This window comes from Callospermophilus lateralis, chromosome Y, assembly GCF_048772815.1.
Source record: "Callospermophilus lateralis isolate mCalLat2 chromosome Y, mCalLat2.hap1, whole genome shotgun sequence".
Lineage (NCBI taxonomy): Eukaryota > Metazoa > Chordata > Mammalia > Rodentia > Sciuridae > Callospermophilus > Callospermophilus lateralis.
This window is the reverse complement of record NC_135326.1, coordinates 6,305,398-6,332,135: the sequence shown is the minus strand read 5'-3', so window position 1 is coordinate 6,332,135 and position 26,738 is coordinate 6,305,398. Positions and strand designations below refer to the sequence as shown.

General features: G+C 35.1%; 1 protein-coding gene across 4 annotated transcripts in view; it reads right to left on the bottom strand.

The window, feature by feature from the left end:
- The window catches only part of LOC143639756 (ubiquitin carboxyl-terminal hydrolase 9X-like), a 111,506-nt gene that overhangs the window by 12,149 nt on the left and 72,619 nt on the right, over positions 1–26,738 (bottom strand). For all 4 annotated transcript variants that reach the window (XM_077107808.1, XM_077107809.1, XM_077107811.1 and 1 more), the window contains exons 28-34: positions 25,838–25,984; positions 24,831–25,053; positions 22,409–22,629; positions 20,645–20,835; positions 7,863–8,036; positions 3,023–3,164; positions 82–832 (exon numbers count right to left, since the gene is read on the bottom strand). In XM_077107808.1, the coding sequence (XP_076963923.1) occupies positions 82–832; positions 3,023–3,164; positions 7,863–8,036; positions 20,645–20,835; positions 22,409–22,629; positions 24,831–25,053; positions 25,838–25,984 (1,849 nt within the window). The remainder of the gene's footprint in view (positions 1–81; positions 833–3,022; positions 3,165–7,862; positions 8,037–20,644; positions 20,836–22,408; positions 22,630–24,830; positions 25,054–25,837; positions 25,985–26,738) is intronic.

The following is a 26,738-nucleotide window of genomic DNA, read 5'->3' as shown; positions in this document are numbered from 1 at the left end:
AGATTGATGTCTGACAAGAAATTCTAAAAATAAGTTAAGAATTATTTTTTAATAAGAAGAAACTAATTTCAAGAAACTTACCTGGAGCAGGATTTAAGTAAAGAGCATTACATGTAAGCAATTTTTTTACAAACTGAAAATATTCTAAACTATACTGCATTCGATTATGCATAAACTGCACATTTTGTTTCCATACGCTTCTCTCAATGGCTGGTGACATAATAATCTGATGAGATCTAGTGACAGATAACTCTGAAATGTATCTTATCATCTTATCATCTTCATCAACTGTGTCCATTCGCTCATAAAAAAGTATATAAGCATTCCACCACCGTTTCTGCCGTCTGTATGACATACGCTTCATCATATGATCAAATACTTCTCCCATGTATTCTCCACCAAAGCATTGATTCTTCATTTCTTCATCATCATCCATTTTACATTCTGTTACATCTCCATCATCAAATTTATACCAGTGATCTCTTTCACCATCTTTACCATTCCTTTGAATGATGTAAGAATAATAATGTCCACCACTTGCTTGACCACTGTGTACAAGCACACCTACAAGTCTGTATTTTGTGTTTCTTGTATTCTCACTTTCCGACTGCTCCTTCTGTCCAATCAACTGACTCTCTGAGTTTATGTTATCTCCTTCCAGCTTTGCAACACCTGCTACTGTGTAAGGTTCCATATCCAGTTCTCGAGGAAATTCAAAATAATCATTGAATTTGATTGCACATTCTCTCTCCCAATCATAGTCAAATCGTTTCAATTGGATAGCAAGAACTGGAGGCAATTTTTTGATTAGCAAGCGTTTTACTGTATCAACCTGCAATTAGTAAACAATATAAATGCAAAGATGGAAAGAATCTGTTAAACTACATAAAAACATGATATTTTCACAATATTTCATTACCAAAATAACACAGGGCAATTATAGAATAATTTTTAAATAATGTTTACCAAGCCTAAAAAACATGTAAATAACCTCAGTTTTTTACAATTTGCAAAAACTAGTAAGTAAAACACTATTGGTTACCTGGTTCTATTATTTTCTTTCTTTCTTTTTTTTTTTTTTAAGACCGAGAGAGAGAGAGAGAGAGAATTTTTTAATATTTATTTCTTTTTTTTAAAGTTTTCGGCAGACACAACATCTTTGTTTGTATGTGGTGCTGAGGATTGAACCTGGGTCACACGCATGCCAGGTCAGTGCACTACCGCTTGAGCCACATCCCCAGCCCCTCTATTGTTTTCTAATGACTACTTTTTTTAATATATATTTTTTAGTTGTATGTGGACACAATATTTTTATTTATTTTTATGTGGTGCTGAGTTTCAAACTCAGTTCCTCAAACATGCAATGCAAGTGATCTACCACTAAACTACAACCCCTCTAATAATCACTTTTTTTTTTTTTTTTTTTTTAAAGAGAGAGTGAGAGAGAAAGAATTTTTTAATACTTATTTTTTAGTTTTCGGCAGTCACAACATCTTTGTTTGTATGTGGTGCTGAGGATCGAACCCCCGCCGCACGCATGCCAGGCGAGCGCGCTACCACTTGAGCCACATCCCCAGCCCCTCTAATAATCACTTTAATATTTACTTTTATACTAATAAGTAGAATTTGCTGTAAGTAATGATAACAGCAATTACACAGCTATTCATGTATTAATGGCTTTAATCCTTATTAGCCTTTGAAAAAAGTACTATTACTTTAAAGCATGCAGATTAAGCCAAGTTTAATGGCATACACAGGTAATTCCAGTGACTTGGCTGAGACAGGAGGATCCCAAGTTTGATGCTAGCCACAACAAATTAACAAGGCCCTCATCAACTTAGTGTCTCAAAATAAAAAGCCAAAAGGGCTGGGGACGAAATTCAGTATAAAGCTCCCCTGGATTAAATTTCCAGTCCCAAAATGAAAAAGAAGAAAAAAAAATTGCAAATTAAAGATAGCCAAAAATAAGAAGAAACTGACTAACTGTCAGAGTTGTGGGTAAATAGGCAATATGGCTTTATAAAATAAAACCCAATTAATGTTTAAAGCCAAAACAATACAGGCAACTTGGAGATGAGAAAGCATGACAGCTAAGAAAAAGACTTATCTGTCACTTACTGTAATGTATTTTTAAAAACATGTTATCATTTATTATACAGAGTTTTCAAAAATAAAACTAGTTGGCTGAGTCTAAAAATCAATTGATCTGGTTGATCAACTTCAAGCAGCTTTAAAAATTCTATTGCAACAAGATGAAATTAGTAAAATTTCTGAAATAGAAGGGTAATTTAGAATGTAACAATATTTTTAGCATTAACTCTTCAGGTTTAAGTTCAATAGTGACCTATTTCAGAGCAGAGATGAAAACAATCTTGTTAAACTACATGAAAACATGATATCTTTTACAATATTCTTTTGCTGACACAGCTTTAAAGAATTATTGTGGGGCTGGGGATGTGGCTCAAGTGGTAATGCGCTCGCCTGGGATGCGCGGGACGCTGGGTTCAACCCTCAGCACAAGAAAGAAAGAAAGAAAGAAAGAAAGAGAGAAAGAGAGAGAGAAAGAGAGAGAAAGAGAGAGAAAGAGAGAGAGAAAGAGAGAGAGAAAGAGAGAGAGAGAGAAAGAGAGAAAGAGAAAGAGAGAAAGAGCAAAAGAGAGAAAGAGAGAAAGAAAGAAAGAAAGAAAGAAAGATAGATAGACGTTGTGTCCTCCGAAAACTAAAAATGTCTTAGGAAAAAAAAAAAGAAGTAGTAGTATTGTGGCTCTTCTAACCATAATACTTAAGTAGAAATGGAGCGGTTATCAAATTTTGAGATTGAGGACAAGCACCTCTGAAGTTTCCCAGTTCTATCAATGTAATCAATACATTACATTACTTACCTTAAAAAAATTTATGAATTGTTGATGAATTTTTTGAATTTTATTTATTTATTGGTATGTGGTGCTGAGAATTGAACCCAGTGCCTCACACATGCTAGGCAAGTGCTTGACCACTAAGCCACAATCCCAGCCAATGCTTACCTTTTTATCACATTTTTCACAACGATATGCATTTGCACCTTCCAATAAATCTCCTTTGATATACTGTTCCAAAGAATCGAGAAGATTTTGGTGATTTCTAATGTCAACATTCAAAGTTGTAAAAGATTCTTCACATTCGTACCTAAAGGTGTTATTTAAAAAATGATCAAAAGGATTCATTCTTACATTTCTAAAGGTTATCTTTAGTTGAGGTGATGAAAAATAATTTTGCAGTACTTACTGCATAATGTCAAATCAGTCATACAATGTTATTAATAAGTAGGAATTATCTTTTACTAGCTAGTCATTTTATTTTGTACCAAACACTATTTGATTCTTTTATGCTTATCTTCACATTAATTAAATACATGCTAGAGGGCTGGCTAAAGAGCTAGGGATGTGGCTTGGTAGAGGGCTTACCTTGCATGCACTAAACCTTGGGTTCAATCCCTAGCACTACAAAACAAAAACAAAATGAAGATACATCTCTATGATCCCTTTAAAGAAGGAAACTGGAGCTACAAAGTTTGAGCTTCCCCCTAATGTGGGATGGAAAACACACTGTCATCCAGGCCCTCTTGTTCTATCTCCTCCAGGCTGAGTCTGTCGCCGTCCAGCTTTTTCATCCTCCTAGGCGGTGTCCTGGATTCAGTACCTGGGGATGCTGAAGGCTCCAGTGCTGCTTTTGTTTTTGAAAGTGCATCTATCTGGATTCCAGTACAGGGAGTGTTGGATATCAGATACAGGAACTCTGCTTGCTAAGCAAAGACTATATCCTAGTCACACGGGCTCCAGCTTGATTCCTGTGGTGACTACAGCACAGAGGACAGCTGAAGCTCAAAGGACATCTTTTTAAAGCAAATTGTAAACAGATGTTTCTGAAAACAAATTGTAAACTGATGTTTCTGAAACCTTCCAGATTTTTCCTAGAAGAAGATATGTCTGAGAAAAGAGATTATATCACCAAATAAGATTGGAAGGAAGGTTCTACTAAGATGAAATTTCATGAGTGAGGTTCTGTGGGAAGATGTTGCTTTTGCTTATGACAAATGGGAATATAGTTTTGGGGAGGATGAAGATGAGTATGGGAGTCTGAAAAGACAAGATGCCAGAACACTGGAAGGCAGAAACAGCCTTTTAAGCCCAAAGCTGCCAAAAGAATACAGCAGAGGGGCAATGTTGCCTTTTGGTTTTATGTTCATGAACACATGTTGCATAGCCAGAGCACTTGAAATTTCTACCACTTATAAACCAGACAGACTTGGTAATCATTTAACCTGTGACCTTGTCAAAGAAAATGTAATGAGGGCTGTATCACAAAGGGGAGAGATCAAATTCAACTCTGAGTATAAGAACAAGACAACTGTAGAACCATGGAGCATGGAAATAGATTACTAAAATGAGACCTAAAGAATGGGGCAGTGTTGCTAAAGTGGCTTAACAAGTCTCTTGATAAAACAGGCTTAGGCATCAAAGGTGAAGTATACAGTACTGGCTCAGATGTCAAGCAAGGGGGTTCTATCTATACTTGACTTAGCAGAATGCTTACTAAAACTGGATACAGAAGCCCAAGGTGGGGTCTGATTAAGAAAAAGGCTCAGAAGAATCTAAATTTGGTTAAGGAATATTGCAGGTCTAATTTTCTTATCTGTTAAGGGTGTGTATGTGTGTGTGTAGGCGGCGCCAAGTAGGTCCCACAATCCTTCAGAGGACTGTGGAATAAAGTCAGCTGGAAGTTATCAAGAAAATCCTATAATGCTCAAGAAATGTTTAGTGAGGATGTCAGGATGCTTTGTGTTCCCAGTTGGGTAGCACTTAGAACAATATGCACAGCTACAATTCTGGAAGACCCCAAATGCACCTTTATCTAAGAGATCCTTCCTCTCTCTTTCTACATCCTGGGCAGTGACTTCACTGGGAGCTGTCAGATGATGTGAGCAAAAGGAGGGGATTTGCAGAAGTAAACATAGATTTAGGAATAAGTTCTGACAAGATTGCAGTGTTGCAGTGGTCAAATCACTGTAGCTGGGCCTTGTGTTGGGCAGTCTCTTCTGTAACACAAGCTGGAAGAAGTTTGTCTCCATGATAACTAGTTTTGATGCAAGGGGGAAAAAAGTTTTATTAGAATAACAATAATCTTTTGTGGCCAGGGGGAAATCATATAGCAATGTGACAGTTACTCAGGGACCTACTCTGATACAATGTTTAGGTGATTCTACTGTAATGGTATGACTGTCATGGAATGCACTGATACAAATCTAGATGGTAGAGGACAATCACTGACATGTCCTTTTGAGAGAATTAAAAGCATACTGAACATGAAATGAAACACAAAAGAGTAAAAAAGATAATGAAACTAGGGTGAGAGAAAGCTGGTAGACAATTTTGATTTCATTTATGAGGTGCAGTGGTCATTTGAAATGAGGTTTGTCTAGCCTCACTGTTTCCTGTATTCCTGTTGTATCATCCCTAAAGCAGAGGAAGATAGTAAAACACTTGTCTCCAAGTGTTCCCTTTCTGTTTCCAAAATTCTAAGAACAATAACAAGAGCCTGGTCTAGAAAAAAAAAAAAGACATATATTATTTTGAAGAACACTGGCTTGCTTTTGTGCACACTGGGAACCAGGGCAAGATGTATATCAGGAGAGCTGCTCCTTGAAAGACTGGTCATATAAACAAACTTAAGCTAAACTAACCTTAGCTAATGCTGATGATGCCACTGCTTCTGCAGAATAACATACAAAAACATATATATCTACATATATATAAAGTTCCCATCCTCGACTGGAACTAAAGGCAATCTGGAAAGGCTGAGTCACTTGGCCAGTTGGCTATCACTGTACCATGAGAAGAGAGGTGCTGTCAACTGTCACACTTTTCGGAGCAAACACTAATCTCTTTTAAATTTCCCCCAACAAATCATGTATCTCCCATTCTGTCTCCAGGGACTTATCTTTTGACTTTTCTGCAACATATCCCATCCACCTGGCACAAATGGACTTATGCAAGCCAAGCTGTTCAAACAGAATTCATGATAAGTTTTAAGACTCATCAAGTTCGGAACATGGTTATTCTAGACTTTTTGTTTGTTTGTTTGGTAGTGGGAATTGAACCCAGGGACATTCTAGTACTAAGCTACATCTCCAGCCCCTTTCATGTTTCTTAAAAAGTCGTTTTAGACTACTATTATGACTAAGGGTAAATATTTAAGTGTTTTTCAATTTTTGTACAAGAAGCTTTTCTAACAAGTTCAAACAATATAGTCTATATTGCTTCTAGTATATGGTACTAGTTATAAAAAGAAGTTCAGATTAAATAATATGAGAATGAGTCAGCAGTCCAAACTCTGGTAATATTTTACAACAGTGACCCAAAATTTGTGATAACATATATGATAAAATCAGAATAAGAGATAGGAAGAATACATTCTCAACCATTAAATTCATTCATCAAAAAGGGATGAGTAAAGTACAGGAGATATATTTAGGTCACAGACCTTAATATTTATAAACTTTTAGTCAGGAGAAACAGGATAGAAACAAAAATAAAATCACTTTTATAAATGAGTTATGCAAATTGCTGTATGATCGGATATCTGCCTTCATAAGAAGAAAAAAAGAAATCCTGAACAATATATATATTCCAGAAAAATTAAAATATTCTAAAACTACAATGCCCTTTAATATAAGACAACTTGGGACTTGTATATATATCTAACAAGAAGTTTAGTGAGCATGTGTACTTTTGAATTTTGGATATTTTGACTAAACAGAATAAAGTATTAATTTCCAATTATTTTTAAAAGATGAAAAACTGAAGACTAAAAGAAACAGGTTATCAAAAAGCGATGAACTTGTATTTCTTAAATTATGTAAAAGTTTTCAAAGGACTGAAAGTTGGCTAAGTGAAATGAATGCTTCTCAATTTGTGAGTGAATAGCACTATGAAATGATGAAAAAATTTCCTTTATGTAGTCATCACTTTTTGCTATATTAGTTCTTACCTTCAAAAGTCCTGCTTTACTAAATTTTATATTTAACATGGTCAAGAAAATTTTCTTTTTTCTTTTTTGGTACCAGGGATTGAACCTAGGGGTGCTTAACCACTGAGCCAAATATCCAGCCCTCTTTTGTATTTTCTTTAGACACAAGGTCTTTCTGAGTTGTTGAGGCTGGCTTTGAACTTGTGACCCTTCTGCCTTAGTCTCCAGAGGAGCTGGAATTATAGGTGTGTGCCACCATGTACCGCTGAAAATATTATAGTATTTTGGTGAGAAAAAATTTCAAATCAACATTACATCAAGTACAAGTTTTGAAGTAAAACATTCAAATGACAATCATCCATTAACGACCTTTCTGAACTAAATCAATAGCTTTTTCTTTTTATTAGGAACCTAAAATTTCCTTTTTGATTATATCAAAGCCAAAATATAGTCCTTCCTACTAAATCATTTGATATGAAAATATACCTGAAATATTTCAAGAACAAGAACTGATGATGATTTAAAAATACATTTAGAAGACACATTAATATATTTCAACAGTAAATTATATTAGAACAAAAAAGGTCTTTTACAACAGTATTTGTGGACTTTCCTAAAACACCATTTTCCGTGTTGGGATGACAGAGCAAGGGTAAGAATGCATGAGGAAACAATGAAACACTAAAAATATTCCTTGGGAGAAAATTCAATAAAAATGTGGGAAATTGCAAACGCATATAAATCCTTCACAGTCCTAGGCATTTGGCAATAATTAGTATACTCCAAAATACAAGTGAAAATTTTATTTACACTATTAAAAAAGACCAATATGCACACATTGAAAACACAGAAACTTACCTATGTGGACAGCCTTGGCAGATCTTCTGATCAGCAAAGGAACCTCCTAGGACTTTACTCAACATAGCTGGCTGTCCTAAAGCTTTTAAAGCTTCATCCAAACTATCCACCAAAGAATTAAAAAATTCTAAGGCATCATGCTGCTCACGAAGATTAACAGGTTCCCCCCAAAGCCTATTAAATAAATGGAATAAAACAAGGAATAAGAGTCCCAAAATCTCATCTTCATAACAAAATAACAATGACAGAAACATAATCTAACAGTTTATTCTTTACATAAGGGAAGATAAAATAAACCAATGCAAATTTTATAGTAAAGATATTGGAAATAAAGCTCATAATAAAAATAATATTGCAGAGTTAATGAATTATTGTAAAACTTTTGGTGTAACTCAGATTGATGATAGAATGATTGTTTTATGAGATACAGTATTTCATATATTTTTTAATTCAAGTAGTATCATTTTCAAGTTAGAGAAACCCAACATATGACGATACTAGAGTTACTTTTCCTCACAATTCTGTGTTTATTCTTTGTGTGATTCAGTAAAATAGTCATAACACTTCATCCCTAAAGCATTTTTCCAAGTGAAAGGGCTAGGGCATTTGCTTAGCATGTGTGAGAGTCACTGTGTTCGATTCTCAGCACCATATAAAATAAAAAATACAACTAAAAAATAAAAAAAGAAAAAGTTGACCATTTTATTAGAATAAATGTATTTTCAGTACTATATACACACAAAATGAGATATTGTGGCACATGCTTGGAATCTCAGATATTCACAAGGTTTGAAGTTAGCCTTGTCTCAAAATATTGGCAAGAGGGCTGGGATTGTGGCTCAGTAGTACAGCACTTGCATAGCATGTGTGAGATGCTGGGTTCAATCCTCAGCAAAAATAAAATAAAGGTATGTGTCCAACAAAAACTAAAGAAGAAGAAGGAGGGGGGAGGAGGGGAGAAGAGGAGGGGGAGGGGGGGAGGGGAGGGAGGGGGACGAGAAGGAGGAGGGGGAGGGGAGGAGAGGGAGGAGGGGAGGACGTTAATATCTATATCGAAATAAAATAAAATAAAAAATAACTTAAAAAACCCCAAAGGCTCGGTTGATGTAGCATAGTGGGTTCAATTCCCTAGAAATACCAAACAATCACAAACACCACCAAAATAAGAACTACTATTGCCAAAACAGATGATGTGGTGGAAAGTACCAAGAATATTTACTTTAACATTATTCATACCACAACTGGAGAATGTATTATTTTTAGCAAATGTATGGCAATTTCTGAATTTGCCATTGAGCTACATTGTCTTATTCATCCACATCAGGGTGAACTTTCACAATTTAAAAAGATTTGACTACACTAAAAATTCATTTTAAATTTATATAGACTAAAATGGGTGTGATGGTGCATGCCTACAATCCCAGAGGCAGGAGAATTGCGAGTTCAAAGCCAGCCTCAGCAAAAACAAGGTGCTAAAAGCAACTTAAGAGAGAGACCCCCCTTTCTTTCTCAAAAAAAAAAAAAAAAAAAAAAAAGACCATTCTTGCGGGAAACAGGATGTTAAATTTTACAATGGTAGAAGTTATTCAACCACCAAACAATATTACAACATAAGTCCTAATATTAGCTTTTGTAGTCAGATACTTCTATCATTAATTCCTGTCAACTACTTTTTTGTTGTCCAGATAAGTAAACTTTTCTAGGAGTCTAAGGGAGGCAGGCAATTTGGGTAGCCTAGGGAGGTTGTTTTAAATGAAAACTAAACAGAAATCCCCCCCCCAAAACTAAGATTTTCTGAGTTGCATCTGAGATGTAGTTCATCTTTTCAGATCGTGCTTTTATAATTGTTAAGGGTTTGTAAAGACTGTTACCTCTAACTCTTTCATGTAGTTCTTTTCCTACCATACTATTTCCCCTCTCATATATGTAATGATTAGTTAGCTCCAGAAAACTCAATAGAAAATAAAAGTGACTTAATTTTTGCAGCTTTTTTACTATAAACAATATTTTCAGTTTACCTCAAAAAAATCTTCAAGTTAGTAGCTCCTGTAGAATTGTTATGTTTCCTGTCTCACAGATGTTAGTCACTCTTTTTCTTTTCTTTCTGATAGACCAGGTAGGTCATAAGATCATAATTTATTTGTAGTAAGAATTTGCAAAATTTATTATCTAAATGCTCTTGGAATCAATTCCCCACAGATCTGAGCAAAAAGTGAACTTCTTAACCAGTTTCCCCACTGGCAGGTTCTTGCAAAACTATATATGTATTGCAATTATCAGGATCAGCACTGATACCAGTGTAAGCTTCAATCACATTCAGATTGCTTGAGTCTAGTTTATAACAATTTTTTGTGATGTGCTTGTAAACAATTATCATGGGTATGTCTGTTTCTATTATGACAGTCAAGATATAGAACATTTACGGTATCATCAGGATCTATTAAGTTTTATATTTATACCCACAGAGCTGGGGGGGATGGTGCTGGGTGGCTCAGTGGCAGAGTTCTTGCCAAGCGTATGTAAGGTACTAGGTTTGATTCTCAGTAATACATATAAATAAAGGTCCATCAGCAACTAAATATAAAATTTAAAAAAAAAGAAAAAATAGAGCTGGGGATAGGGCTCAATGATGAGTGCCCCCTGAATTCAATCCCTGATATCCCCCTTTGCTCCCCCAAAAGAATAGTTTTATAAATCATAAAATGTTACTATGGCCATTTTAATATCAATTCAGCCTATCCTAGAACGTGAGAGATCTTTCCGTTTTCTGAAATCTTCAATTTCTTTCTTCAGTGTTCTATAGTTTTCATTGTAGACATCTTTTGCCAGTTTTGTTATATTGATTTCTAAATATTTTATTTCTTTGTTTAGACACTGTAGAACCTAGTATTTAACTACTGAGACATATCCCTAATCCCTTTTTTATAAAGACAGGGTCTCAGGCTTCTCTGAGTTGCTAAGGCTGGCTTTGAATTTGAGATTCTCCTACCTCAGCTTCCTGAGCTTCTGGGATTACTGGTGTGAACCACTGCACCTAGTGTATTTTATTCTTTTGAGCCTTCTGGGAATGGAATAGTTTTCCTAATATAAGATCATGTACCAGGAAAATTGGGATATAGTTTGAGCTCTTCTTTTCCTATTTATATCCCTTTGTTTTTTCCTTGCCTAACTGCTATATTATCATGTATAATTAAATGAAAAAAATAAAAAGAAAAATCTTAAATGTTTGGGAAAAAAATCCAGTAGTAGTATTCTGCAACATGGGAAAATTACATGCAAGTCAAATTTTTTGAAAAGAGCAACGAAGCAGCTGTATCAGATCATACTGTCTGCAAACTTATAAAATAGGATTGTAATCTAAAAGAGACTGTGTGATGGGTACAAAAACAAAAATAGAAACAAAGGGGAAAAAACCCAGACTCAACCTATAAAAAAAATGAGAGAACAGACCTCTATGTTAAAAAAGATTCAGAAGGCTAATAGCTAATTGTAGTGAATAAATCTTGATTTGTTTTTTAAAAATTAACTATGGAAAAAATTAAACTGGATAAATTTCAACTCTAAGATGTTTAATAATACTAAGGAGTTTAGATGTGAAGTTAATGTCATGATTATGCTTATTTAAACATCATAGACAACAGAAGGATTTTAAGTTTTAGGATAGTGTCAGCAACTTAGAAAGGTTCTAAGCAATTTTGTAGAGAGTTGTGACAAAGACTGGGAGAGAAGTGACTGAGATTGGGGGTCTCTGAAGACTTCACAGCTGTGACGCACCTACTGCCTGGGACTGTTTCTGTGCAAGGGCACAGGATACCTATCTGGTATGGTAATGTCCCACCTGAGGAAGTTATGTGCAAAAGTCTTACCAGCTTCAACCTTGATCTCAGGCTCACAGCTCCAGGGGACAGAGGAATTCTCATGCTTGACAACCACAATGTTTCTTTAGCTCTGCTACTCCTTAACCTGTGGGCTTAACAGTAACTTTCAACAAAGGACCTCCACTGCAATTGTGGAAAAGCTGCATAGATATTTCTAGTTCTGTAACTTTGCTGAGTACAAAAAACAATGCTTGCAAAGACTTTAACCTGATAATGAGACATATATAAATGAAGATTGCTGGCATAACTCTTTAGATCTGCTTGTCCATCAGAGAGCACACCTCCATCTGATCCCAGCTATTTATCTTGACATCTGTGCATTTCTATCAGCCCTTGTCCCACAGTTTGACTGTGTAGGACGCTGCAGTTGGTGGCCACGGATCCAGAGAGCACGAAACTTCTTCAATAACTAGATAAGGAATGCTCCTGAGGATGCATCAGATAAAAAAATCCTTTAGGTAAGGAGGTAAGGATCCATTAAGGGTCACATGTAAAAATAAGGGAAATATAGGATCAAAAAAAAAAAAATCCTAATGATCCTCATTATGTTTCTGTGTTTAAAGATATGCTTTAAAAAAGAGGTAATTCTGTTAGAAGAGCTCAATTGCTACACCAGAGCTCTCATTTTCTGATAATAAACAGGAATTGGATAGTGGGGCTTAGTGGGATGGACATACTCAAGGTATAGAAGAAGGGGGCTCCGGGGAGGAATCTAAATAAGGACACTGAAGAGAACAGGGATTTGAGAGCAACTGGAGATTTTAAGATATATGCTTTTTTTTTTAATATTTATTTTTTAGTTGTAGTTAGACACAATGCCATTTATTTATTTATTTGTGGAGCTGAGGATCGAACCCAAGGCCTTGCACATACTAGGCAACTGCTCTATCACTGAGTCCCAACCCCAGCCCAATATATATCCTGTTTTTGAAGATATGATCCTAATAATTCTAGCCAGAGGCTTTGTTGAGCCCATTCCTTTAAAAACTCTTAAAAAAACTTAAGGTACAAATTCTATATAAGGCCCTAGAGCTCCATTTGTACAGAGCTTATTAGAATCTCTTGCCAATGAAGTTTAATCCCCAACAACTGGCTCACACTAGCTAAGATCTGCTTATCAGGGAGTGATTAAAAAATCTAAATGGACAGAACTTAGTACAAAAAAGGGTGACAGAATCAAGTTTATGATGTTAGTATAATTTATAAAATGATGATTAGAACTGGACAATGTGCTGACACAATTCTCCAGCTCAATTTTGATATACAGGTCTACCTGCAAATAAATGTAGCTGCTAAAAAAAAGACTTGGAGAGAGGGGCTAGGTGCCGTCCGGCTGCAGCAAAATAACCGGAGGGGGTGGGGGGTGTGTGGGGGAGACGAATAACTTGTATAAGTTGATGCAGCAGGAGTGGAAGCCCTTTATTGTAGGATCTGAGCGATATTTATACATTTTACACAGCTTATCTAATTAGCATAAAATAGATACAGCAGTCAACCAATAAGGAATCTCCACACTTAATGGCTCACTTTTGTTACTTCACAAACCACTCCCTCTGGCATTTTGCCGGGCACCATGCAAACTTGTTTACAGGACTTTAACATTTCTCTGTCAAAATACCAGATGCCATCCTGACTTGTTTACAGACTCTAACATTTCTCTGGCAAAATAACAGGTGCCAATCTGACTTGTTTACAGACCTTAACAGCTAGGGTTGTGGCTCAGAGGGAGAGCACTTATCTAGCATGCATGAGGCACTGGGTTCAATCCTCAGCACCACATATATATAACACAAAGATATTGTGTTCACCTATAACTAAAAAATGAATATTAAAAAAAGGAAAAAGAAAAAAAGAAAAAAGACTCGAGGGAGTTGCCAAATAAGGGAGAATAGACTATGGGCAGCACTAACATTAAACAGGGTCCTGATGAGCCTTACACACATTTTGTGGTACAGCTATATCAAGCTATTAGTGAAGTGATTAAAGAAACAGATGCTGACAATTTAGTGGTTAAAGTTGGCTGTTAAAAATGCTAAGAAAACCTGTCAGGAACTCATCCATCATTATAATGAGAAAGAAATGGTTACTGATTTTGTATGTCTCTGTACTGAAACTGGGATCATGTATGTTCAAAGAGTAACTTTGGCTAAACCCTAAAAAATACCTGGGAGCTTGAAAGAATAAAAATCCTAAAAGGTATATTTTACTTGTGGACAGAGTGGGCATTTAGACAGAGACTGAGGAAAGCTACATGGCCAAAATACAAAGGCAAGCCAAACCAGGCCTGTGTCCTTATTGCCACAGTGGTAAACACTGGGACAAATGAACAAAGATCTCAAATGAATACACATGGATAATATTTGCCTCTTCAGAAGGGAAACAAAAGCAGGCCAGCCCTGGCACTGTCAAACTGTGGGGACACTGTCACTCACTCCAGAGCAGACACAATCCTGCCAAGCCTTTCTTCCCACTATCTAGGACCTGTAGGGCTGCTGTGATTAGTGTGGCAAATTAGCAGGCTCTGATGAGGAGTGATGGGAGATTGAAAGAAATAAGATTCACAAACACAGATCTTAAAGATTGAACAGCTGGGGTCAGGTAGAGTGCTGCTTTCTGATGGAGAAGCAGGTCTAAAGAATTACATCAGCAATCTACATACTATAGCTGCAGTGTGCAATGTTAGGAACATTGTGCAGTTCTCAAGAAAGTCCATTGATTAAAAGTTACTAATTCCAGGGCAGATTAAGGAGAAGTGGAACAGGTGAAACATTGTGATTATTTTAGCAAGGAAACTCCTTCACTCCTAGGAGCTGTGTGCCTGAGAATAAGGTTGAAGTTGATAAGGCTCTAGCATGAAGAACATTCCCATAGCAATTGGACATCCTATGCCTTTGCACAGAAACTGGATTTCAGAGTCACCAAATATCCACAGCAGTAAACTTATCAGGAACCCCAATCTCAGACACTGGTCTCCCAATCTCTGTCACCTCTCTCCACACAGGGCCCCAGCAGGATGTGCAGAATTAAACCTCCACCTCCACCTACTGCCAGGAATACTGATACCAAAAAATAGGCCAACACCCATTGGTATTTATGGCCCTTGGCCTTCTGGCACAATAGGACTTATATTGGGACAGAGAAGGCTAACTGTGAAGGGATTTCAAGTACTGCCAGGAGTAATAGATCCAGATTTTACAGGAGAACTAAAAATCACTAATTCCATCGTTCAGGAACTTCAAGAAAATAATTTAGCTCCATTTCTTCTTTTGCCTTATTGGTCAACAAGAAAAATTTCTATCACAAATACTTAGAGGTGGTCAAGAATTTGGCTCATCAGATAAGACATACTGAGAATAATTAGTAAGGAAAGATAATTAGTAAGAAAATAATTAGTAAGGAAGAACACTTTCAATTCGAGCTTAAAATAAACAACAAAAAATTTCAAGGTATTATAGACCCTGTGGTTGATGTAGCTGTTATTCCATAGTATACTGGCCTAAAAATTGGTCTTTACATAGAGTCTATACGAATTTGGAAGGTTTAGGTAATATTTCTCAATCTGTACAAAGTGCTCAGTATCTTCTATGAAAACAAGAGACATTTCAATCATTATAGTCTTAAAAGTTTGCCAGTAAATTTATAGGGTTGTGATATAGTAAGGAGTCCTTTTATTAATGAGTCCTAGATCTGTGGTCACTTCTCAAATGTTTGATCAAAGATTTATTCCCAAAGGATTCAGCAAAAATCAACAAGGAAGGTATTCTCCAGTGGCACAATCTTCTCAATAAGAAAAATATGGATTAGGATATACTTCTAATCATCCTTTTCAATAGGATGATTAGGATGTATCTTTTCAATAGGATGATTAGGAGTATGTCTTTGACCCATAAGACAGCAGAGAAACTAACTGGACATTAGATGACCCCATCTAGGTTAATCAATGGCCCCTTATTGGGGGGAAGCTTCATCAACTCATATAGTAGACCAAGAAAAGCTATAAGCTCGTCATACTGAATCTACTTTCAGACCTTGAAATATTCTAATTTCTGTAATTAAGAAAAAAAATCTGGTAATTGATAGATTCTCTAGTCTCAGCATCCTTCTTTCATAGCTATTCCATTTGATTATCATTTAACTGTTACAGATTTAAAGGATTGTTTTTTCATTAAACCTTCACATCCAGCTACTTGAAAGTGCTTTATATTTAGCATTCCATCTATTAACTTTAAGGAGCCAACTAAAATATACTGTTGGAAGATGTTACCACAGTGTATGGCTAATAGTCCTATTTTATGTTAAACTTTTTGTAGCTCAAGCAATAGCTCTTGTGCAAAAACAGTACTCTAAAGCATATTTATTCATTATATGAATGACATATTTTGGCCCATCCTGATTCAGGTATACTTTTACAAATGTATGCTCACTTAGTGTTTTTGTCACTATGGACTTGTGTTTACCACTGAAAAGGTACAAAACCACCTCTCCTTTTTTAGGAAGTTTAATTGAAGAACGTAAAACTTGTCAACAAAATGTACAGATTAGAACTGATGTCTTATGTTCTCTCAATGATTTTCAAAAGTTAATGAAAGACATTAAATAGTTAAGGTCTAGCTTACAATTATCTACTACAGATTTGAGCACTTTTCTGATATTTTCTGTATGGCTCCCTTTCAGGCCTGTGCTCAACAGCTTGCTGCAGAAACAAAGGTGGTGTTAATGAAAGCTGAAACTATCACTAAGATTGCACAACTACTAAAATTAATTCAAAGGAACCTACATGTTTTAATATTTACTACTTCTCATATTCCTTTAGGAGCTATATGGTAGTCTTTAGGAGTTATCAAATGGCTTCATCTTGCTCTTTACTCAAACATCTTTAATCCCATTTCATGATCTTGTTTCTCAGCTTAGTAAAGGCAGAAATCCAATTCTACAGAGCCTTCTCTTATTGTAGTAATGTTTTCAGTCCAATAAGGAGGGCTATAATAAGTGGCTTCTGTTGATTTTTCTGCCAAGTAGAAAATCATTATCCTCATAATAGGCTTTATTCAGTTTGCTAGAGTGTCTTATTTTTCCAAAAATAGTATGCACCCAGCCAATACCTGAGGCACTTACAGTATTGATGGCTTCAGTACAGGTTAGGCTGGTTACTATAGTATTACTAACCCTAAAGTGGTACAAACTTCTTACATATCTGCACAAAGAGCAGAGTTTCAAGCTCCCATTTGTGCTTTGTTCCACTCTGCTGAGGAACCAGTGAAAGTGCTTATTCACTATGCATACTAAGACAGACAGTATAGGGCATCCCTCAATCAAAAGAATTATTTCATTTATTTCAAATCCTACAAAGACAATTCAAATGCATCACTATCCTTGCTTTATTGGGCACATTAGAGCTCACTCCAAGTTCCAGGTCCTTTGGTAACAGGAAATGATAAACCTAATCATCTTGTTGCAGTCTGTCAACAATTAACTCCTCATAACTGTACTCAAGCTTCTCATACTTTACATCATCAAACTGCTTTTAGCAATTACAAAAGGAATTTCACATTACCCAAAACCAGGCTCACCAAATTATTTGTCAGTGTCCTCATAGTGTTGTACATACCTCAGTTTTTATCTATTGAACTTAATGCTTATGGTCTTCCGCTAAACCAATTGAGGCAATGTGTTGTACATACCTCAGTTTTTATCTATTGGACTTAATCCTTATGGTCTTCAGCCAAACCAATTGTGGTAAATGGATGTAATTCACATGCCTCATTTTCTTAAACAATGCTATATGCCCATGTTATCATTGACACTTGTTCTAATTTTATCTTTGCTACTGCTTCAATGGGAAAATTCATATTTTTATTTGGCTATTTTTATAGTGCTGGGTCATGCATTATAAATTAAAACTGATAATGCTCCAGCTTATCTTAGTTCATCTTTTCAACAATTTTATGATCAATATTGTACTGAATACCAAACTTGCATTCCTTAGAATCCTCAAGGTGAGGTCATTGTAGAGTGAGCTCTTTTAACCCTAAAGTTACAATTATAAAAACAAAAAGGGAGAAATAAAACCCACAAAATTGTTGAAATCATGCTCTTTTTGTATTAAATTTTGTGAACTTTGATGCTGAGGGTTGCATTGCAGCTGAATACCATATGGCTCACCCAACAGTAGGCTTGACAGGTCTGGTCTGGTGGAAAGACAAACAGAACAATGAAATGGACCATATTCAGTGATTATGTGGAGTAGAAGTCATGCTTTCATCTTTCCAGAAAGCCCAGATCATCTGGGTACCCAAACATGCTATTTGCCGCCACCATAGAGGACTCTCAAAACCACAGTTCAAATGATTGAAGCTCTTAATATAAGTGTTGATTCCATCACCCACTAACATCTTACTTAATATCTTACACCCACCAAGAAGAGGAAGAGAATTTATGAACCCAGAAGGTGGTTTGCCAATATGGGGACAACTGAAGAATTTGACACATCAAGATAAGCAGATGATATATCAACAGGATATATTAAAATCTGTCACAATACTTGTGGCCATGTTGGCTTTGTCAAGCTGTCAGGTAAGTAGAGTTAACAGGGAAACTTGTTGGACTAACTTTCCAGATCCACTTTTAGTACATGCAGCTATGTGGACTGGAGAATCTACTCCATTTTTTACTAAAGATGGACAAATGATAGGAGACTAATCTTTAGATAAAACATATTACACCTGTGCATACAGCTGGATTAAATTGTACTATATACAGTGGGATTCTACCTTTATGCTGGTACCATAATGACAATACTGGCTGTTTAAAAGCAGTCCAAGATGATAGACAGCATATGGGGAGCCAAGACAGTCAAACTCACTCGCCCTTGGGATATAACTAAATATATTAAGATGTTTTTAAAAATGGAACTCCCCAATGATAGAACTGGGTGCCTTTCCTAAATGGATAGTGTGTGCCAACACTTGGCCAGTATGTCTTAATGTCTATAGTAGTAATGAATATATTTTGGATTGGTCTTACAGAGTTGATGAGGGACACCTAAATCAAAAATCTATGATCCCTGAAGAATTTATAAGTAATGTTCTGACCTTTAGTGGTGGTGAAATACAAAGAGACCTTTAGAGGCTTGACAGCCTCCCTACTACCTGATCTTGTGAATAAACATTGTCTTGTTGTGGCTTGTTTTAATTTCCAGAAATATGAAAGTAAACAGGACAACAAAAATCATTATGTAATTGTTATAAACTGTAAAGTGACTAAATGCATTATGAGATAACAGAGGTCAGGGATACTTGTGTTATAATAACCTTCGTTTATTTTTGATTACAGCTAATATTTGAGAGCCCTGGAATTCTGATAGATATTCCCAGATAGGAGAAACCAGCATAACTGAATCTCCAGTTATAACAAGACTTAAGAGCATGCTGGTTTCTCCTAACTGGAGATTCAGCTTGATATCTGCTTTAGTCTCTATCATGACTGCTGCTATATCTTTATCCAAAGGCATACAAAATGCTCAACTTGTTACTGACTTGGCTAAATTTAAACTTAAATTTAAAGCTTGGCTGCCATGCTAACTGCAGCTATACTTGTGTTACAGCTTCTCAATGGAATTGGGAGAAAATTATAAATCACTTAATGGGCATTTGGTAAGGAAACAATGAGCCTGGATCTAATACATTATACCATCATAGCTAAGATATTCAAGAAAGTCAAATTGACTCTGTGGATCACACATGGCTTGCTAAACAAATACTTAATGATCTAAATGGTTTTACTCTTTGGAATATGTTGTGGTACAGTTTTGGATGCCAAATCTTCTGAGGAGAAATCTAATGACTCCAAGTTTTAACCCATCACTTGCATTTAAAAAATAAAAAAGGAACAGATGTGGAGAGTGGTGATAGAGACTAGGAGAGCAGTGACTTGAGACTGGGGGTTTCTGAAGACTTCATGGCTGTGGTGTACCTGCTGCGTGGGACTGTTTCTGTGCAAGGGAACAGGATACCTAGTTGGTATGGTAATACCCCACCTGAAGAGGCTACGTGCAAGAGTCTTATCAGCTTCGACCTTGATCTCGGGTACAGAAGAATTCCCATGCTAGATAACCACAATGTTTCTTAAGCTCTGCTACTCCTGAACCTACCCGCTTCCCAGTAACTTTCAACAATGGGCCTCCTTGAGAGCAGCACAAAGCTCTTAACAGTGCACACTGCAACTGTGGAAAAGCTGCATAGATGTTTCTAATTATGTAACTTTCCTGAGTACAAAGAATAATGCTTGCAAAGACTTTAACCTGATAATGAGTCATATATAAATAAAGATTGCTGGAATAACTCTTCAGATCTGCTTGTCTATCAGAGAGCACACCTCCATCTGATCCCAGCTATTTATGTTGACATCTGTGAGTCTTTCTTTTCTAATCCCCCATCAGCCCTTGCTGGTACCATACTTGGTTGTGTAGGACATGGCAAAATTTGGCATAACTCTTCTTCCAAAAAAAAAAAAAAAAGGAATGAAGATGTAGCTCAGTGGAAAAGTTCTCCTGGGTTCATTCCCTAGTATCAAAACAAAACCCAAACAAATAAATGACAAACTACATAGAAAATACATCTGATATCTGCTTCAATTCAGAATAAAATTAAATCAAGGAGAAAACCTATATTCTCTTTTGTAGTTCAAAATTTAACAAAATAAAAAACAAGTGATATGTTAAGAGAGTAAAAGCACTTAAGCCTTTACAGTTGGGACAATAGTAAAGAAAAATTGACTAAAAAGTATAGCTAAAGGACTATCATTATTTAAACATTAAATAAATATATGTTCTAACATATCTTTTAGAAGTTTAAAGTGAGTGCATTAGTTTTATAAAACTAAAGTGATCATTCACCCATTATTTACCTGAATTGTTTCCAAAATCCTCTGGGCACATAGTATTGTAGTCGGGAAGCAGCCAAATGACCAAAGATGACCTGAAGGTGTCGTAAGACACCAATATTATACTCTTTCCTATCTTCTGTCTTACTTAATACTGGTTTGTCTTCAGACTGATGAGGATATCCAAATACATCATCTCGGGGATCAACATTATTCTACAGACCAAAAACATCACTGATGAGCTAACTTAAAAGTAGAGGAATAAGTTTAAAGAAATACCAAATGGTAAACGACTTGCATTATTCTGTATTTCTTATTTCTAAATTAAACTTCCAATTTAGAATACTAGTGTTTTTTTAATAGGTCATAAAAAATTTTATAGGTGAGTTAGAAAATAATAATAAAATAATATTATTAAAGTTTCACTGGAGGTAGTAACATTTGTTCAAGTACACTAGAATAGAGAAAAATAAGTTCACTGACTTAAGTAACTTCTGGGGAGTAAGTTATTCTATCTTTTTAAGATTCAATATCATCTTATGGGAATACTTCATGGTTAGTATGAAATAATGAGACACACAACCAGAATTATTAATATTCAATAAATATAGCCATAAATAAATATAAATAAATAAATAACCATAAATAAATATAGGGTTGCTGTAGTAATAGTAGAATGAATAGTAATAGTTGCTGCAGTAATTATCTGACAAAAAGTATTTCTAAAAGTCATAATCTCAATGTAGCGAAAGAGTACAATTTATTTGTTTTGGTGAAGACTGAAGATCTTTCTGTTTTCTTTGTATTTGAAGTTTACTATAATAGAGATATGAATAGTTCCTTTCCTTGAGAAGCTCACAGTCTAGGAATTAGTAAATATAGACAATCCTACTGAAAGAAAGGGAGGATAACATAAAGATGAAATATTATCACATTTTTTTTGCCTGATTTATTTTTTCTATTTAACTCAATACTTTAGCAGGATGGTATGCACAACCAAATTTCACCAGTGTGGTTCTTTTCTAGATTGTATACCCTACAGATACTAAAATGGTAAACTTAATCAGACTTTACTGCTGGTTGGGTATGCTTTATTAGATTCTAGAAGATGGAGGCAGGTGTATGATTCAGAAACTTCCTAAATGATGGATTATTACCTGACAAACTATTTCTGATCACTGAAGAAAAAAAACTTTAGAAATGGGGAAAGAAATATTACCACTATTGTCATAATTTGACCCATACTTAGTTCTTTTTTAAAAATTTTATTTATTACATTTTTTCCAGTTATTGATAGACCTGAGAATCAAACCCCGTGTCTCATACATGTCAGGCAAGTACTCTACCACTGAGTCACAATCCCAGCCCTCCACACTTAGTTCTTATTGGCATATATGCAAGAAAAAGTAAAAGGCAGTTAATTTGTCTTCCATAATTCACATATTTAACAGTCATGTCTTAGTATATTTACCCTGATCTGCCACTAAAACTTACTTTTCTTTTGCTTTATCTATCCTGAAAACGTCTGGTAAGTAGCCTCATTAGAATAGACACAATAACTTTAAAAATTAAAAGAATGAAAATGTAATTTAATAGTCAAACACTTAAACAGGACTCACAAAACATGGTTATATTAACTGTGCTTGCTTAAAAGACAAACAGAAAACTGACAAAAATTGCTAACTATGAAGTTTTAAGTCTATTACATAATGAGCACTATAATACACTAGGCAGTGGCTCAGAGATTCTAGCACTACCATCAAATAGTTAAAAATAATTAAAATTTACCTCAATGTCCTGCTTCTCATCCCCGAACATATCATCATCTACATCACTACCTGTGCCTTCAACAGTAAGAATACTGTTCCTAATGGAAGGAATCATGTATAACTGCTGAATCACAGAATTCATATAACAAGTTGCACCAGCATTTTTGAGCCCCACAAATCCTTCTGGTGGCCGAGGTCCAACAGGTGGCAGATATTCCCACTCAGTAAGTGCTTCACAAGCTGAAAGAAGTAAAAAACAAGATGCTTATAACATGAAAATAATGTTTCTGTCTGCTTGCAGATCCACTGGGTTAACTAATATTAGCAAAAAATTCGACCACTAAAGGTACTTCACAATAGTACTGTTTATCCTTTAATAACATGAGCTAGTGTTATAGATCCTTACTGCAGACCTCTGGAGTTAATATCATTTATAGACATCATGGAAACAATAATATATAATATTAAAATTTTATAAAATTTAAAAATTAATATTAAAATTTGATGTGTTAACTATACCATTGGCTTTATTTATTTAATTTTTATATACTTGGCCCTTAAGATACTTCTGAACTTTTAAAATAATCAGAACATTATAGTTTTCTTAGTTTTAATTCAACCCAAGATCACTTAGGTTCAGACTCATGTCTCACATGAACATTTAGATCTTTCTTTATTAAATATTAAGAAAATAACTGTTGAGAGCCACAGCCGAAGAGGCCCCAGCAAACTTTCAGACTGCCAGCTGATGATTGGCTCACAGTGGCCCCAGCAACATCTAGCTGATTGGCTCCTCTGCGGTGATGCTCATTGGGCTGTTTCCCTGCCCTTTCAGACCACGGAGCTGCTCATTGGGGGACTTTTTTGGCTCCGCCCATGCGACCCAGCCAATCGGCCTCAAGAGCAGGAGGATTGTGGGAGGAAGAGGTTGTTGGGGTGTGTGGCTTGTGGGAAGCCGGTGGTGGCAGTTGGGCTCTGAGGGTTTTTTCCTGAGGAGCTGTTTTGTTTATCTTGTGTGGTTCTAAAAATAAAGTTAGTTTCTTTTGACAAGTGGCTCCTGAATTGTGCCCAGCCAGACTGTGGCAAATAACAAATGCTTTGTCTATAACCACAATATTATTGTGAAGAGCCAATGAGGCAGTGATATTTAATATAATGTTAAGAACTATAAATCACTTCTATTCCCCTCTGCCTGGCTTAAAACCAAAAACAACATAAATATCAATCAATAACAGAATATATAGTTTAAGACTACATTCAACAGCAAGTGGTGTGGCAAATAGAATAGGACCTGCATGTATTACTAATGAAAAGAAATCCAAAAAATAAAAAACCCAAAGTTAAAGAGCACTTTTCACAATATTCTCAGAGATGACGGGAAATCTAAAAAAGACACAACCTATATATAATTTGCTTCAACAGAAAAAAAATTTCTGAACCACAAATATGGTATTATAGAAGTCAGTAATTTTTAGCTTATATTTTCTTTATACACTTGAAAAATACAGTCATGTAAATATATCAGCTAACTAAACAAAAAATGCAAAAGTTTTTATTTTTATTAAAAACAACAACAACAACAACAGAAAAACCACCATACAGAGTAAAGTGCTTATCTAGGGTACTTGAGTTGCTAGATTAGTTTGATCCCAACCACTGAAAAATGAAACAAAACAAAAAAGATCAACAACAACCAAATAACAAAAGGATTTCTTCCCTGGAGAGTCCATAGGACATATAAAGATATCATTTTAAGGGCTGGGGCTCAGTTGGTAGAGAGCTTGCCTGGCATGCACAAGGTCCAGTATTCAATCCTCAGCACCACTCCCCACCCCACCACACAGAGAAAGAATATATATATATATTAAGCAATAAGTTTACCTAGAAATTCCTAAAATATCAACAAAATCTTTCTTATGCTCTAAAAGACAGTAGAGCAAAGGCAATTTCTGGTGTTCTACTAACACTCAAATTGATTATATTTATAAGCCTTAATTATCTCTTTAAATCAAACAGATTTTATATTCTTTTTCATTCTGGTATTCTATATACAACAGACTTTCTTTTTGATTTTTAGTTCTTTTCTTTTTTATTTATTTTTTAGTTGTAGTTAGACACATACCTCTACATTACTATTTCTAAAAATTTTATTTATTTATTTACTTAAGTTGTTGATAGGCCTTTATTTTATTCATTTATTCACATATGGTGAAGAGAATTGAATCCAGTGCCTCACACATGCTAGGCAAGTGCTCTACCACTGAGTCACAACCCCAGCCCCTATTTATTTATTTTTATGTGGTGTTGAAGATCATCGAACCCAGGGCCTAGCATACGCTAGGCAAGTGCTCTACTGCTGAGTCACAACCTTGTCCGCAACTGTCTTTATTTTAAATTGTAAAATACTGACAATCAATACACAGCTTTTACAATTTACTTACTAGTTATTGCTGTTCCTATGTAATACATTTCAGTCAAACAGTCTACTATCTGTTTGAGATTTCTTACACAACCAACAGCTAATGCTACAAGGAGTTCAAAACCAGCATTGATAGTAGATGGTGAACTACACACTGGAACAGTCTGCTCTGTTGGTAGTTCTCCATTTCTCATATATTGCAAATAAGCTTTGGATGCAGGAAAAATGAAATCATCAATCAATTCCTAAGGAGTTAGAAGAGATATCACATTATTAAAAAATTACTACTTATACATATGCTATATAAAAATAAAACACATACACATAGATTTGAAAAACTATGCCTCTTGGAGGAAAATGCTTTCATAATTATTTGAAATGAATAACATCTCAGAGAATTTTTGGATTTGCTATTAAAATTCTCATTAGAAATCTACTGAATATAATTAATGAACAAAAAAGTGTAAAGTTGAGAACTGACTGAAAATGAGATACTAAATATATCTTTAATCAGATAGGAATTGTTTATTTTAAATTAAAAAGTGCATTTAAAATTATACTTTTCCCTTGAATAATAAAATTTAAAAAAGATAATCAAGAAATACAATATAAACAATTATCAGTTTTGGGAGATAGACATTTTTCTCAATTTGAAATGTGAAATTTCAAATTGAAATTCAGATCTATTGTCAAATGTGGTAGAAGTCCTGTAATCCCAGTTATTCAAGTAGTTAAGGAGGAGAATCACAAGCTTGATCAGCCTGAAAAATGTATCAAGATCCTGTCTCAACAGAAATAAACAACAATAAAAAAAATGTGACTCAGTGATGAAGTGCTTACATACCTAAATGAGGCCTCAGGTTTGATCCCTAGGACTTGGGCAGGGAGCAGACTATTAAATTATATTTATCAAATAGCAAAAGAAGTCTAAAGTTATGTTTAAAAAAAATGTAGTAAAGCTCTTACTGAGAAAGTTTTGCCGATGTTTCAAAGGTTGTTAACAGTGTAGCACCAAAATTTAGAACTTACTTTAACAAGATTAGCACCTCCTTCTTCACAACCAACGTAATACTTTTTCTCAGGAGTTTGAAAGGCCAGTAATTCTTTTGTTACTCCAAGATGGCCTTCCAAAATAGGTTCTTCAATGCCTGTTTCACCTGTGTTTTTAACATTATCCTGCCAAAAGAAAAATATCACAAGCCTAAATTAAAAAATGTACACAGGACAGGAGAACAGAGTCACAAAAAAAAAAAAAAAAAAAAAAAAAAAAGACTTGAAAGGAATGAGACTGCATATATTATTTCCCAAACCTTTCCATTCAGTTTGCTAATATTTTTAATTTGGGAGGGTGGTGGTACTAGGGATTGAACCCAGGGGCACTTAACCACTGAGCCACATATCCCCAGCCCTATTTTGTATTTTATTTAGAGACAGGGTCTCACTGAATTGCTTAACACCTTGCTTTGCTGAGGCTAGCTTTGAACTTGCCATCCTCATGCCTCAGCCTCCGGAGCTGCTATAATTATAGGCGTGAGCCACTGTGCCCAGCAACATTTTTAAATTTTATAAATAAAGGAAAAGGAAAATTACTATGGCACCTTGTAGTTTGAGGCCAGGATTACTACTTAATATCCTACAGTGCAAAGGCAGCTTGATATAAAAAAGGAATATAGTATAATATAATATAATTTCACAAATTATACTCTATTAAAATAAACAATGTTCAAATGTCAGATGTTAAACAAAAATTGAACACTTAAAAAAACTGAAATAATTTGCAAAATAAAATAAGTCCCAAAGTATTAAAACAAGAATTTTATCAACATTCCAAGCAAGGCATTTAGGCAAAATTGAGCATTCTATAAATCATGTATTATAAATTTATAAATAAAAGTAGGCATTTTGTTATTATTTTTCTGTTCAATAAATA